The sequence below is a fragment of the Paralichthys olivaceus genome, chromosome 24 (genome assembly GCF_024713975.1).
Source record: "Paralichthys olivaceus isolate ysfri-2021 chromosome 24, ASM2471397v2, whole genome shotgun sequence".
Taxonomy (NCBI): domain Eukaryota; kingdom Metazoa; phylum Chordata; class Actinopteri; order Pleuronectiformes; family Paralichthyidae; genus Paralichthys; species Paralichthys olivaceus.
In genome coordinates this window covers 8,274,411-8,290,678 of record NC_091116.1, presented here as the reverse complement: position 1 = coordinate 8,290,678, position 16,268 = coordinate 8,274,411, and the positions used below count along the sequence as shown (strand labels likewise).

Genomic DNA, 16,268 nt, shown 5'->3' with positions numbered 1-16,268 from the left:
GGTATTTGTCAGTCTGTTTTGCTGGGGAAATGCAGTGGCTACAGACCGTGATAACAATTTGCTGTTGGTAGAAGAAAAAAAAGTTGATTTCCTGCTGTTTGTCACACTGCGGGAGTGATTTCCTTGTCAAACAAGTTATTCTTTGCTCATTCTGCTTCTCATATCTTGTAACACTAAAGGTCACCAGGCATCAGTGCTTTTATTATTCCACTGAGCCAAACCTCATAGTTTACAAATTGCACATACATGCACAAATTTGCATTTTTGTGGTATTTACAGCATGAAGTATAAGGTGAAATATAGCTGTATGCTGGTTCTACACCTCCCCCCCACTGTTGCATTCAGGGAACAGCGCATGATTGATAGATCAGCACTTGCACTTTTGAATTTATGCACTCACCATGATACCCCCCCTTTAAAATGTTTTCCGACATAAGGTCATAATTTATCTTGCCTCCAGTTACTTCCTCTTCTCCCTCCCTCCCAACTCTTGATAGCAATGCTTGTAATTTATCGTATTGTTTTTAATTAAGTGGATGGCAAGGGGTTTTAAGTGCCCAGCAGTTTTACGACGTGCTATTTCTTATCTCATTTTCTAAATTCAGCGTGCACCTGCTGTAAAACGCCAAGTAGTTCCCAAACTGTGCTGCTGCACGCCACGTCAAATGTCCCCTTTAGATGAAGTGAGCGGGAGGACAATAAAGCGATGGCTGGATAGTGGTGAAAGCAAACTTCAGACATGGGGACGCCACAGATTCTCAGCTCCAGCAGCCTGGCTGGTGTACTCTCAGTCTGGCACAGAGGATCAGAGAGGAGGCAGCTTTGGATTACAGAGATGTCTGTCCTGATAAAGGAAAAACTTTAAATTAAATGGAGTCGCAGCAGGCTCAGTGCAGCGCTCTTTCTTTCTCTCAACAAAAACCAGGGTTCATATACGTACGTAATGTCTTAAGAGACACAAATGACGGAAATAAAGGGCATTTCAAACTTCAAAAAATCTGCTATTTGTTGATGTACTTCACATCCTGTCTGTGAAATCATAGTCCACTTCTTGCAGCAGGATCTGATCCAGGCCAACATTGGGCGAGAGGCCGTTTCCAGTCTGAACGTAAACATGCAGCCTGCTCGCAGATATGCGGTTAAGTCCGAACATCTTCCTGAAATTCGAATGAAATAATTGAGAATACAAAGTCCGCTGCTGCAGATATTTTCTGGAACTTTTTATGCCAGCCAATGTGAGAACACAGCGGGACATTTCACAGCAACTGGATGTTCATCACACAGAAATGCGAGCGACGGCGCTAACCACTGCACCACTGTGCCGCTGGTCAAACCACCAGGGTGCTTAAAAGGGAAAATACGCCGCAGCAAAGAGTCATGGGTGAGAAGGAGGAAATCAATTTGATTATCCACGGTGCAAGCTGAGATGAATGTGTGAATAATCAGAGGTTGAGCTGTGGAGACTACGTGTTTGCTCCATAAGAATGGTATTAAATGTGATATCCACGTATATCAATGAGTAGTCCTCAAAGGTTATTTGTCTAGATATTCACAAGACTGTGATTTTACTCAGATGATGAATGACTGAATGGAAAACTGTAGTGTAAAGAACTTTAAGTGGTCATCAAGACTAGAAAAGTGCTTTATAAATACAAACCTTTACCATTTACATTCGGCAATCACGGCCTGATGACCTTCATCACATTACACCAATCAAATCCTTTCTTTAACAAGTGCACCATTCACTCAGTCATGTCAGCGCCCCCTGGCAGAATTCATGTCACCTTTTTTCACTGCAAACATTTCCTATCAAGCTGACCTTTTGTCATCCCCAGACACTTGAGTCAATGTTATGGTAATTTATCCAGATGGATACATGTAGGGTTTTCAAATGCACACTATCAATTTTATTCTGTTGCCGGATTAATAGCGTGACACTTGTGCCCAAGCCTTTTAAGGAAGGAATTTACTTCCATATGTTGATTCAGACTGGAAGGGCAGCAGCATAGGTTGTACAAATGACTCCAATTATCCTGTCTATGCACCAACACTGCACACACTCCTTCACACAAAGGCAGTGTGAACATGACGAACAGGGAGAAGCGCAGTGGGACGCTGTGTAGATGATGTCTGCTCTCACCAGCGCGGTAACCTTTCCCTCAGCATCCTTCCTGCAGAGTCTCCCTTTCCTCGCGGGCCTCACACAGCCCCATTGTTTGTCCCTGTCCGGATTCGGCTTTCGTTATAGAAACCTGTTTATACCAAGCTCTCATAACACATGATGCAAGGCGTGAGAGAGAAGGAAGATAAAGGTGAAGGGGATGAGCAGAGGAAACGAAACATGCACAAGCTCATATACTGCTGATGTTTCACAATTTGGTTTGCAAGTTAGTGAAATGACTTAGACATTCCTAAGCTAACTGTCAACCAGCAGAAAAATGAACTGATAACTGATTTTTCATTTTCATTTGATGACATTAGACCAGTGATACTCACTATTTTTTTCACAAGAGCCACATTGGCAGAGCAAAATCAAGGGAAGAGCCACTTTTACGAGAACACACCAAGTCCCCTTTTGCAAATGTGCATTTCTACATATAAATTGGATATCCCACAAAAAAAGAAACAACACAGCCAATACATTTTCAATTAAGACCATATTTACCTTAATACTGGGATGAGCGGAAGCTGGCATGCATGTCCTTGACTTTCTTCATGTTGTATTTGTAGTTTGTTGTTGCAATCACAGTGAGGCATTCAAGATGAGCATGGGTCAGTCTGCTTCTCTGTTTCCTCTTGATAGTGTTTGGTTGAAAATGTTGACTCACAGGTGTATGTGCTCATGAAGAAAGACATCACTTTCTGTGCAAGTGGTTTCAAACTGGGAAAGTCTGCTTCAGAGACCAAACTCCAGAAGTGGCCAACGCCTGCTCTGAGTTCAACTTGGAGAATGGTATTTGTTTGGATGCGCAGTTTTGAAATGGCGCTCCAAGTTGCTTCGTTTGAAACAGGCGCAGGTTTGTTTGCATATTAAGCACAGAGGGTTCATGCCATGAAGAATAAATAAGAATTTGTCGGTCCACTTTCCTTGAAATTTCCTGTGCTCATCTTGTAAGCTTCGTACCTTTCGTTTTTTTACTGGGTACATCCGACGTTTGCCAGCTCGTCCCCTCTCTGGCGTGTTCATGCTGATTTTCGTTTGGTGTTTGTGCTGGTTTTTGCCCTTTTTTAATTAAAAAACGATCCATTGTGCCCACATCTCAAGCTGGCTAGCTCCGTCCTCTGCCCGGCATCAATCCCCACCGGGCACGTAACGGCAGCGGAGCGCCGGTTTGCGAGCCGGCCGTATTCATGCGAGATCGAAGAAAAATACTTAATACTACGAAACGCAAACATCTGCATAATACTTAATGCAGATGTTTGCGTTTGTGTTCACTGCATGTTTATGTAGCACATTTGAAAAAATGTATTGGCTGTGTTACCATACTGTTATAAGCTATTATGCCAGTGCGAGCCACCAATTAAAGCTTGACGAGCCGCATGTGGCTCGCGAGCCGCGCAATGAGTATCTCTGCATTAGACCAACAAAAAATTGCCAGAGACATTTTATCAACCTTTCTGGCCACTTTGGAGAGGGGCTAAACAAAATAAATAGAACATAGTATAGTAATATCTTAAACAGTTGTTGATGGAATTCATGATCAAATTGAACGTTTTCCACACTAATGCTCAAGAAAAAGCATAATTTTTCTTCAGCTTTTTTCATAATAGAAACTTATTTTCACTGTGCTGGACTAAATTTCTTTTTGTGTGTTGTTCTCCAGACATCTTGCACTACATGCTTTAATTTCATATTTAGCAAAATAAAAAAAAACTAGAACCTAACACCTCCACCAAGGTCCAGCAGACCCCTTTGATTTAGGCAAGTGAACACTTTTAGATATCAGTTCCCTAAATATCAAAATCCATGACTGATTCCCTGGAAGGTCCAGATCCAAATTTAACAGATGTAATCCTGCCAACCAATACACAGGAGTGAAAACATAACATCCTTGGCAGGGCTAACTGCATGAATTCTTTTAAGTAAGTGAATTCAGGCTTTCTTAATAGATATTCTGATATGAAGTGCTTGAAGGAAAAAAACACATTTTCGACTACATCCGGAACGCATGCTGTATTTTTAAGAAGAACTTGTGATGTGTGATGTCCACACGTCTCACTACATGATTTCTTACCACAGTCCCACCATGTAAAACCCGGTTCTCTGCGTCCCCCCTGGAGAAAAGTGATGCAATGATTTCCAAACCCACTCACGCCCTCACCCTCCTCCCGCCCTCTTCATCTAGATTTGAGGCGATAAGTTACAGCAGCTCTCGCTCCTTGCTTTTTCAAACCGTGTTCTCCTCGTTCACTTCACATGGCTGCCTCGGTTAAAGTTGCCGCCTGGACTTCTTCTTCATTCGGCTCACGTGTGGCTGTAGATTTCCAACACACTGTCTCCTGAAACGCTGGGAAAAGCACCACAGTCCCAACCACGCTGCTGTGTCCTGTTTTCATTACACAGACTCCCCAGGAGAGGGTATGGATATAGCAGCGCTCTCTTTCTCTCCCTTCACTACTCTGTCTCCCTGTGTCGTTCCCTCTCTTGCTCACTGAGCACAACAAGCTGCATTGATCTCACCTGGTGAGTTTGCCTCACTGGACCATTTAGAGACGAGTTCTTTTCATCATGGCTTAGGAGACCAAGGCCACTCAGCTGCTATGAGCTACCTCCAATCAATGCGCTGGTGAAATCTGATGTGGTAGAAGGGATTTTAGCCAAAGTGCTTCACGTGTTTATTGTTTTGGGCTATATATACAATTATATTTTAGATGTGTTTCATTTCACAGAAAAAAACGTCTTCTATTGTGAGAAATTGCACTGGATAAACTGAGAAATCATAGTGGACCAGGCTATTTCCAGGAGGATATTGTATAGTCTAAATTATATAATATTGAGTAGTGTAGACCAGTGGTCACTAATAGGTGTCCGGACCCAGATGTCGTTCTTTCTATTTTAGCCTTTACTTTGATACAAGTAATATTTCAATATTTATTGCTCTAAATTTTTTGCTGTATCTGGACCTTCAAATTGAATACCCCTGGTATGAGGAGAATTTGGCCTTATAGATGCACACTCTAAAGTACCAGCACACCTGTTATGTTTAGTGGTTTGGGCTGAATAAAATTGGATTCTAGATATTTGACAGTCACAAAGAGAAAAAAGATCTTCCATCATGAGAAACTGTACTGGACAAGTCATTGTGCCTAATTTTCGTTCCTGACACCCACAGTTTGTTGAATCAGGCGTTTTCCGATATTATATTTTATAGTCTAAATTATATAATATTGTATAGTCTAGACGAACTTGATATCCATCTGCCTCTCAGACAGCGGAAATATAGATTCTGAGGTTTATGCTCATCGTCTTCGTTCCCTTGGATTACCATTGGCCTGTTTTCGCTGGTGTTGGTGTGAGTAACACAAGCCTGGCTGATATTTGTCAGGAATGAGCCCAGACCGGGCAGCTCCCAAAAGTCGACCATGCAAGTGCCATGAGTCATAACATTTCATCAATAACAAGAAAGCAAGGCTGGGTGGAGGCTGGGACTTTTTGAGCGACCCGCCATTTGACATGGGTAGAGATGGTTTTCAGTCATGTAGCACACAGGGAAGTACACAAAGGCCTGGAGGTAGAGCTTAGATCCTCTGGACTCTAGTTAAGTAAACAATTCAAATTGAAAGCATTGCTAAAGTGAGCCCAAGCTGAGCATCTAACCGCAATTTATATTTTATTTTATATATCGCCAAATCTTGGGGGCCGCGGAGAGCGGCCCCCAAGATTGTAATATGCAATTACAATCTTAATTTTTTAACCTTTTTTGTGCCATTTGTCTAATGTTTTGTGAAGTACCCTCTGTGTTTCATTAATGTCTAATGAGCTTTTCATTAGAATTCAACTGTGACTTATCCACGCAAGATTAGAGGCAACACAAGGTTTAACAGTGGTAATGATCCTCATGCCAGATCCAGCTGCAACAATATAGAACGTTATGAGAACATCAATGCAAAGAGTGGGTGTTGATCTTTGGAAATGTCACGCTCGACTCCACGAGGCTCGACTCGGACTTGTTATTCACTCGTCCCCCAACCTGTTTGTTTCCCACTGTAATATTCAACAGCGCTACCTTATTTAATTTCCGGACACAGCTTGTTCCCGGCAAAAATAACACAGGCAAAAGAAAATTGTAATTTCACAACACATCATTGAGCATGTCCCTGTTATGTGTGCCATGTGTTAACTTGCCTATACAATCCAGAAAAAGCAGTTTAAGCATTGTATTGTGTCTCTTGATATCTGCTTTACCTGCATTAATTAAGGGGAATGGCGGCGGCGGCGGCAGTTTGGCTGCTTAGCGATAATGAGGTGCAGTGCCAAGTATGAATAACAAGAGATTGACCATACGCGAGGGAGACGCAGCTAAATGAATACTGAACATAGCACAGACAATGGCCATCTTAAAATTAATGATTGAAGAGGTATGGGCTGTAATAAACAAAACAAAATGAATGCCGAACAGAGAGACGATTAGACCGCCACATCTGGCGACGCGATGTGAATGGGTACCCCGCCACTGTAAATACAGAGCTGGCGTAACCCCTCCCTGCCTGAATGTTGAAAGAGAAATAATGCCCATTCCCACTGTCAGATGTTTTCAGGAAATGCCTCACGCTGGCCCATTGAGTCTGGGAAACCCCCCAGAGATAATTATGTTATCTCTCTGATTCAATTCCTGGGCTATTTCTCCGTCCACATCAGTCAATCTCTATCCTTCTGATCACGTACCACAAGGCAAATCTTCAAGTCCTTTTATGAAGAGCCCAGACTCTTGTATTAAAGGAAGGAGTAATTATACAGGAGAGAGAAACGTCATTTCATCTGGACGGAGGGAGAAAAGAGGCAGAGTTAGCGTTTGGTAAAGATTTTTTGGGTTGTAGTTGAGCAGAGTCTGTTTATCTCTCTAAATGACTTTAAATATTCAATGTGTAATAAAAAATACATTTTCTCATCCATATTTAAACATCAATACATTTTAACTGAAACTGATTGAAGAAATGTTCCCACGCCGTTTTTTCCTTCCGATACAATTCCTATACCTGAACTATCAGAGAACCAATCTGATACCAGTGCATTTGAAAAAAGAATAACTCCTCTAATGTATTTTAATGCTGTGTGCCACTTACCCTGTGTGGAAGTGACGTTGACCTGGCTTTGAAAACCAAAAAACAATCTCATTTTATTCTCTAGTTTAACTGTCATAAAGTGAAAAAGAACACAAATAAATAAACCTAGGAATACACAAAACTGCTAAATTACTCCAAAATGGATCTTGTGATGACATTGTTCCCAATTAACTTTTGATCTTAAGAGTGTTTTGAAAATATATTTACTGTGTTCCTCCCACACAATGTTCCAGGCAGCCATTGGCCTCTATAAACATCAACATGGTATAAAAGACACTTTCAGAAAACTCCAACTTGCTTGCAGATAATCAGTAAAGTGTGTTGTTGCTGTGCAGCGTTATTTGTCTGTAATTGCCAGCTCCCCACGTCTCACCAAAAACATTTAACTGAAAGCAATGTTTTTGCAAGTTTTTGAATGGGAATGCTGGTAGATTAACTTGACAGGGACGGTGCACACCCTGCATGCAGCTATACTGATCTGTAATCTGTGTTATCTCCAGTGCACAAAGGTGAAATGATGCTCTGTTCACTCTACATGGGAAGTCTTGCAGTCCCCATGCTTGTTCCGTCCCACGTGTGCATCTCCTGTTTGGTTTTCTCCCTCTCATCACCACTGACACTCACTTATGCCCTCGTTCTTACCTCTGTCAGTTGCAAAAAGAAAAAAATGCCTGCCTGCTCTGTCTGTCTGACTCTGTGTCGCTCCCTGTTTTTTGGCCCCCCCCCCCCCCCCCGTTACGTTTCATGTCTGCTTAGCCACGGGAATCTTTGCTGACGTCTCCGTCCTGCGCCCACAGTGACAGAGAGAGATGCTCCTGAGGTGTGGGGAGATAAGAAAGAGGAGACAATCGCATTAAGACTCACTTTACCCCCACGACCAAGACCAGAGGTTGGGATTTGAATGTGAGACTCGCTGCGTTTTAAATCCCTGCAAGACCGTTTGTGCGTTACCCACGAACCGGGCACGCAACCTCGTGCACGTGCAGTAAAGCAAATGAACACACCGTCGTTAAGGGAATAACATGAAGGCACATGCACAAAAAGCACCATGGAAAGAGTCTTGGAGAGGAGCACCGTGGCGGTTGCCATCATAGCAGTGGAGCTGTCAGTCCTACAGTGTAACATGCTGTTCGAATCCATGGGTGAAGCCTCTTGACATCAAAGGTGGCACACAAAAGCATCCGTGTTTCCGTTTATTGTTGTCTGCACCTGTCAAAATGGTGTGTTTCCCTTTTTTTTTTTTATGTGTGTTTTATGTGCTGCTCCTGCACACCGGCCCTCCTGCTCTGTAGCACCACAGAGACCCCTGGTGGGATTGGGACGCATTGCAATATGTGTGTGTTGGTGTGGATGTGTGTGTGTGTGTGTGGGGGGGGGGGGGGGGATCCAGGAAAGATGTCAGTGACACCTAAACACACACACACGTACACACAGCGTCTCACAGTTGGGACTTGCTTTTTGTCTCTGTACAAAAGACGAGTCCCTATAATGTGGCTGTATAAAGAGACGTAAGTCCCCACAACACGAGTCAAACCTTGACCACACACACACACAGCTCTTATCTCTCAGCTGTGGGCAGCGTCTCTGTTGGGGCCTGGAGACAAAATGCAAAACTGTCCCCTCCAACTTGGGGCCTTTTTTTTTTGGGCAATCTCCGAACCAGATTTTCTCCATTAAGGCTTTCACTATCGTATGAGCACACCAGTCTGCACTAGAGGGACAAATTAGAGCAGGCCTTGGTAAAATAAAATGCCTATTATCTTTGAACTAGCAAGTACCCAATTATGCACCGCAGTTATCTTCCATCTCTCAGACTTCTGAGTCCTCGCCACAGGGCCAATGAGCAAGGAGTGCTAATGAAGAGCTGCTGAATAACCTTTTTGCCTTCCTGGATGCACAACCACTGGAGCCTCCTTGATCGCTGGTGGATTTTTTTACAGATCAGAGTTATTCCCCCTTGCTTTGATGATGTGGTTCTTTTTTTTTTTTTTTCCTCCCTCCTGTCGAGCCTGTGGCGGGATAGGCCGCACACTCATGCACCAGCTGCAGTGGGTGCGTGATAAGTGTGAGAAAAGAATGAGATGTCTCTAATCCACAGCGAGAGAAAAAAAAAATTAGCGTTGTTCGAAATGAGCCGGGCAAGAGAGACAGACTCCTCCTGATGTGGAGGCAGGGGGTTTGTCTGTCGATATGCATTTCCGGTGCAGTTCCTCGGCACTTACAGGAACACTGCCCCATTTTTTTTCTTTCTCTTCAGTTTTTCTGTCGTCTCCCAGTTTTCAGGGCCCCTGCTTTAGCTACACACCAAACAGAATTTCAAAAAAAATTCAATTACAATAAGCAAATTCTAATTAACCATATAATGGAACCAGATGTTTTCTCATTTCACTATGAGTGAAATTTAAAGCCTGAAAGATGTAACTTTCTCTTTCACATAGCCGTAATACAGCATTGACCTCTGCTGGCACAAAGCATAAACACCCTTTATCCTCTCATGACATAAGCGTGAAAAACGTTCTTATAGCATCTCTGTAGATTGTGAAATGATGGTTGAATTTATCTAGTTCAACAGACCCACATATACAAATGACGTAACGGACACAAGAGGATAATGTGTTAAGTGAACTCCTGCTTCGTGTGCACAGAGCAGGAAAAATAGAGTGTGAACTGTGAGTTTTACATGTGAATTAATTAATTAAACACTACTGCCGTACTTGTGTTTTGTGAATCCTCCATTCCTGCGAACACCCAGCGATTGAAGTCAGCAAGTGGGGTCAGACAGAGTCTGCTGACGAGTACGAGAGCTTTTACGGAGGCACAGAAGTGTTGTGAAGTTGCCGCGCAAGAGGGTTCAAGAGAGCGTTTTAAAAGTTTGAGAGGCCAGCAGGGAAAGCGAAAAGGGTCTGGGATGGTGTAAGATGGCCCCTTTGGAGCCTGAGAGATGGTATCTGAATTGGTGGAATCAAGGAGGATATTACAGAGTTTTGAAAGGAGAAAGAAGGGGTTTATTTAACGGAAGTGCCCTGTGTTAGAGGCAGGCGATCGTTCCATTAGAGGGGCACTGAGAAAAAGTAGCTGCTGGCTATGCTGAACCAACACCTGTCTGTCTCTGAGATGGAAGAAATACAAGGGGAGGAATCATTCAACACACATCATACAGGGAAAAGCCACGAGGAGCAAATAAAAAATTGCACCTTGATGAATCAAAGTTTTTGGTTTTTAATGTCACGTTTTAAAAATCTGGACCCTTGTTGAATTAGTCTTAATTTGTCTCTCACAGGAAGTCCCGTCAACCTGACATGCCGAGCGTTCTTCGGATACAGCGGTGACGTCAGTCCGCTCATCTACTGGATGAAGGGGGAGAAGTTTATCGAGGATCTGGACGAGGAGCGCGTTCAGGAAAATGACATCAAGTAAGATTTTAAGGTTAATTGTTGTTGAGTGTTAGGATTTATGACTAAAAGCTATGACATATGAAACAAGTTTAATAGAATTTTAGACACATCTCAGCAAAAGCTAGTTCAGACAAATTACAGCCTCCAAAATTATCTTTTGAATAAATCAGCAATTCAAATTCATTTCAGACTTCAAATTATTATTATTCTGAAACCCTTTACTGTATTTCAGCGTTGTTGCATTATACTGTATTAGCTTAACCTTAACAGGTTATGTTATAGAACATTTTTATCTGACTTAAAACAATTTCTTGAGTTTTTGCATGTGAAATAAAAATATTAAAAAAATATTAAACCTGCAACAACTCGATTTAGGGTTATTGAAATTAAAACAAAATATTAAACAGCCTAAACAAAATGCAATATGATGCATGGGGTAACGTTACACTACTGAACAGGAGTAGAGCATAAATGACTTGTTCCTGGTGCCTGTCTGTAATCCTAAAATGTAATCCTAATATATCATGCCTGGCTGGGGATAAAGAGTAAACACAGTGCTGTCTTGCTGCGTTTTAAACAAAGCGCTCCAGGATGCTTTTGCTTCAAGTACCATGCATCGCTGTTGTGCCGCTGTGATAAGCCATTTCCAATTTGCAGAGCTTTGGTCTCTGTCTCAAAAACTCCCACACGTTAGATGATCCTGTGCGAGCAGTTTCTCTTCCAGGGAATCTTTTCAATGTCAAGGCACGACCATCTTTGTGACGCACACTTGTCGTAATCAATTATGTCGATTACCCAAGCTCTAATTTAGTCACCTACTGTTGTTAAATATCTCTCTTTTTACGTTTCTCCACAACCACTCATCCGTAACTTAAAGGATCCAAGGAAATGGGATGTCGACTTTGACTGAGCAGGGATTTCTGGGTTTCTTCTGCAGGACTAGTTTAGCAACCGTCACGCTGTGGTTGTGTTTTAGACACGGTTACCCTGGTAACAGCAAGTGCAAGTTTACAGTTTAAAATAAATGGGGGACACTCTGTCCGTGCAAACATAAAATAATTCATAGAGGTCACTGCCCATCGAGCTGGAGCGTGACCTCTGGTTCCCTCTAACGAATGTAGGAATCTCTTCATTTCCTCAACAAGCTCTTGTCCGACATCAAGTTCAAACTTCACACGAGCTTCACGGAGGTCAAGAGGAAGTGTAGAGTCTGCTGTGTGAGTGTAGTCGAGAAAACCTCCCATTTGTTTTACAGCTGAAACCGTAAACCACTGTTACCACGGTAATCACTTTATCTGTCGCTGATGACATTATCAAATGTCATTTACAGCTTATTAACCGACACTTATTTTGCGTTTGCACAGTAACTGCTCATTCCCCAAAAACTTCACAGAACCAATAGAATTAACAATACATAGAAAGGTAGATAGAAAGAAATAATGATGCATAGATAGATAGATGGATGGATGGATGATTGACAGACAGACGGACTGACGGATAGGTGGATGGACAGGTAGATAGATAGATAGAAAAATCAATAGAAAGAAAGAATAATGCATCGATAGAAAGATGACAGAGAGACGGATGGATGGATGGAAATGCAGTGCTTTAGGCTGGCTGCTGTTTTCAGAACCATGGACAGCTCTAGGTGCTTACGTGGCTCATTTGTATTTACAATAAATGTATGTGTGACTCAATACGTCTAAAACCTATAATACAGAAAATACTTTAAACCAAAACAGTGATTGTTTATTGATGTCTTTTTGTGTATATATATAATCCTCACAATCCGCACAATCATAAAAAGCAGCATAGGAGCCACCACTGACCCACATTTAAAATTATATTCATGCTCTATGTGCCTGTTCAATAATGCAGACACCTATGCATTCTTTATCAAGTACAATATGTATATGTGCGGTGCAGGCAATTGAAATATAAGTGGAGGGAGTAATAGCTGAGCAGCACATGGAAACTCCAATTGAATGTCCGCATTGGCTTCCTCTTCCATTTGAGGCGACCTCGCAACCATCCAGCAATGTTCTGTTATTTAAAGAGGAGCTCTCTTTGCTTAAGGTTTTGTGGCATTCCGGTCTCATGGGAAAAATAACAAAATGTTCTCTTCAGCTGTCAGGTGATAAGTAGAAGAGAGATCTTGAGTTTAACCAGCAGAGAATTACATTTAAAGTACTAGAATGGCACATTTAGATTCACTAGATCCAGATTTTATTTGCATCCACATCAAACTGTATACAGTCACTGATGTAAGTGCCCTAAATATTTCGGATGAATTTTCATCTATGGAAACCAGAGAAAATCCTGCCAAACAAAATTAACTGTTCTTCCTTTTGTGGTTTTGCAAAATCAATTTAACGATCAACTTTGAGATTCATTCATTTGTGTTTGGAACAGTGATGCTCGTTATCAAAAGATTTAATGTGACAGCATCATGTTTGAAAAAGTGGAGGAAGGGCACTTTGAGTTATAGCTTGAATCTCTAGAAAGTCACTCAGGACCATTTAAACTAAAATGAAGCTTAAACAAACAACAGCAACAACAAAATCCTCCTGTCAATTGTGGACATGAGTACAAACAACAGGAATATGTTGGCATAATACATGATAACTTTAAGCCAGCGAGTAAAATTACAAACATAATAACAGAGATGTACAGTATAATAAAATACGGACATTTGTTCGACCAAAATGCTACATGTGTAAGGAAGGGTTCCCCAAATTTAGGGGTACAACATTCAACTATGGATTATTAGAAATGTCAGTTAAATATTACAAATGTTTATTTGACTCTTTCACATACAGTACAAATGTGTAATGTTACATAATGCAATGTCCTGATAACTGTAGAAAGGACTGGTTTCAACCATTTGTTGACTGTTTACTTATTTTAAAGTAATTTTTTGTTCGTTAATTGTGTCTCCACACACGTCTCTCATGTCCCTCGTCGCTCGACTCTTTCACACGACGAGAAAATCCCTGTTGTGGACCAAAGGAATCAAATGAAAGGTTAACAGTAAGCAGCATGACAAGGCCGGGGGGAGAGTTAGTGGCCCAGCCTGTGACCTGGCATTTCAAGATGTCTCTGTTAGCCTGCTAGCACGATCCATCCCGCGCCCAGCACTGCGCTCTGTCATGAAGGACACCGGGCCAATTAAAGCCTGGAGGATTTCGAGGGGTGGTGGAGGCGTGTTGTGGTATAATAACAAAGAAAGAGCGCTGAGGAGTGCGTTTGTAAACCCTGCCTTCATATGATAGTTAAATGAGGTAGCAGGCCAAGAGATCAAAACCTTGACCCTGAGCTGCTTTGAATGTGTTTAAGTGTGTTCAGGGGCAGAAATAAAGAGGTCCACAATATGTGCAGTATTTCTGCTGTGTGCCTCCCCGTGATATCGTCTCCCTGTGTGTTTTTATTTGTTTTATTTATTTATTTTGCTCCTATTCGAATGTGCACCACTTCAAACCCACTCTCTGACAACATTCCATGAGCTTTTAGCTTTGAAATGGAAATTAATCACACAGGAGTATTCCCAGAAGGGCCGCCTGTAATACATGAAATGGAGCTTTTGGCACAATGTTGCACCGCTGAGATTCCGAGTTGATATAAAATAGTTTGTGGCTGCCGAACAAGACTTCATAGATCTCGGAGGTGAAGTCGCAGCATGGAATACAGACATAAAGGCCGTGCTGCTCAAGTTTAAGAAATTCCTGTCCCTGGTGCAAGGGCACGCAGGCCCCTTTTAAGCAGCCGTAACAGTGTAAAATTTTATTAATGCTCCTACAGATATATTCATGGAGAAAATATGCTTAGTCATCTGAGATTTAGTGGTTGAATGGAGAAACTGTCTAGAGTAGAGGGAGACTAAAGGAGGGTTTTTGTGAGATTTCGATGAGATTCTGTTGTTTTGTGCGTGTTGTGATCGCCACCTGGTGCCTGGCTGCAGTATAAGTTCTATCTTCTCCATGTTAGTGGGTGGGGCATAGACAAAACAAAAAGTACATGTCAAATAAATGTGTCTTAAAGAGATCGGTTGGGGGTGAGCAAAGAAAAAGCGGAGGTGAGGAGAGATGGTCGGAAAAGAGGGGAGAGAAGAGAGAGCGATAGTGGGGAAGGGGAGGAGAAGGACAGTCAAGAACAGCTGACCTTTACCTTGATAAGCGCGAGGAATTCTCAGCATGCTCATTTTCCATTTATCTGTTTTCTTGCGGGTCAGGGTCACAACAGGAAAACAACAATCCAGACATCTATTCAAAAGTGTTTTTCTTGCTCCTCGAGGGCTGGATCATGCATGAACAGGCTTCCCACTCATCCACCATACCAAATAAGTTCTCTTGTAGGGTACGTCCAGTGGGTCATCTCTACCAGAGTTATCAGAAGAAATACGTGTTAGAAAGCCTGCAGACCTGAGCGTACATCAGTGTATTATTTTTTTCCAGGCTGCATTATCCATTGTGAGACATCAACCGAACACTGGAGCGCTTCTCCTACAAAGTGACACAACACCGTTGCATAAACATGCCAAGCCGACGCCTCGTGGGTGATCTGTCATTGTATAGCTACAATTATACATGTCCAATTGTTTTTTAAAGAGAAGCTGCTTTGATCTAATTCAAATCTGCCTTCGGGGCAGAGTCAGGAGAAGTGCAGCGGGAAGTTGATTTCAAATAAAGCAAAGCATGACAACCTGCTGCGGTTCAAAAGTTCAGGTGTCACAGCGTGGCTGCCGGGTGACTTCTGAGATAATATTAGCAACGCGTACAGTATATCACAATGCTCGCGTGATCCTGCCACAGCTCATTCAAAGGACGCATTTTAGTTCCAGGCTCGGGTGAGACAATTTCTCGTGTTTGAAATGAGTAGTGATGCTGTTATATTTTGCTCGCAGCCATGGATAGGTACCAGGTCTGTGTGAAAAAAACAAGTGCTTTGTATAGACTGTACATATAGATGGACAAGGCATCTCTGATTCCCCCCGCAATCCAGAAAGGAAGCGGAAATATCAAAATATCGGGGTTATTATTGGTGCCATCTTCAGCATTTAGAGCCAGAGCCTGTGCAGTAGCAATCAGGACTGGAGCTGTCATTAATACACACACACAACCAATCGTCAGTCAGTCTCAACAGTCAGTTATGAGGTTTTAACCTGTTTTTATAGCAGAATGAGATTGAGTGAAATTGTGGTGCAACAGTCTCCTCACTGCAGCATCAATGCTCCTGGTGCACTTTCGTTTCCATCCAGCTTCACAGCAGCAGCTTAGCGCCATCCTCCACTACTGTGCACAGCACCCGCCAGATGTGTGTGTGTGTGTGTGTGTGTGTGTGTGTGTGTGTGTGTGTGTGTGGGAGTGCTCATGCATCATGGCTGCCCTTTTTCAGGAACACACTTATTTATTTAGTTGTTCGTTTATCTCTCTCTTGCACATGAATCTTCCCATTTACACACAAAGAGATATATTTCCCCCACTCCAAACTTTCACCAGCCGTTGTTTGTCTTTGCTAGCACCTACAGTGCTTTGGCTCAGTCTATGTTATGAGTGACATCTCTGTAAAAAGGCTAAATGAATTCTCCTCTCA

At 42.3% G+C, this 16,268-nt stretch overlaps 1 protein-coding gene across 1 annotated transcript in view; it reads left to right on the top strand.

Annotated features, from left to right (window-relative positions):
• The window catches only part of LOC109638873 (interleukin-1 receptor accessory protein-like 1), a 251,122-nt gene that overhangs the window by 207,848 nt on the left and 27,006 nt on the right, over positions 1–16,268 (top strand). Inside the window, exon 8 of the mRNA XM_069521306.1 lies at positions 10,565–10,697. Within this exon, the coding sequence (XP_069377407.1) occupies positions 10,565–10,697 (133 nt within the window). The remainder of the gene's footprint in view (positions 1–10,564; positions 10,698–16,268) is intronic.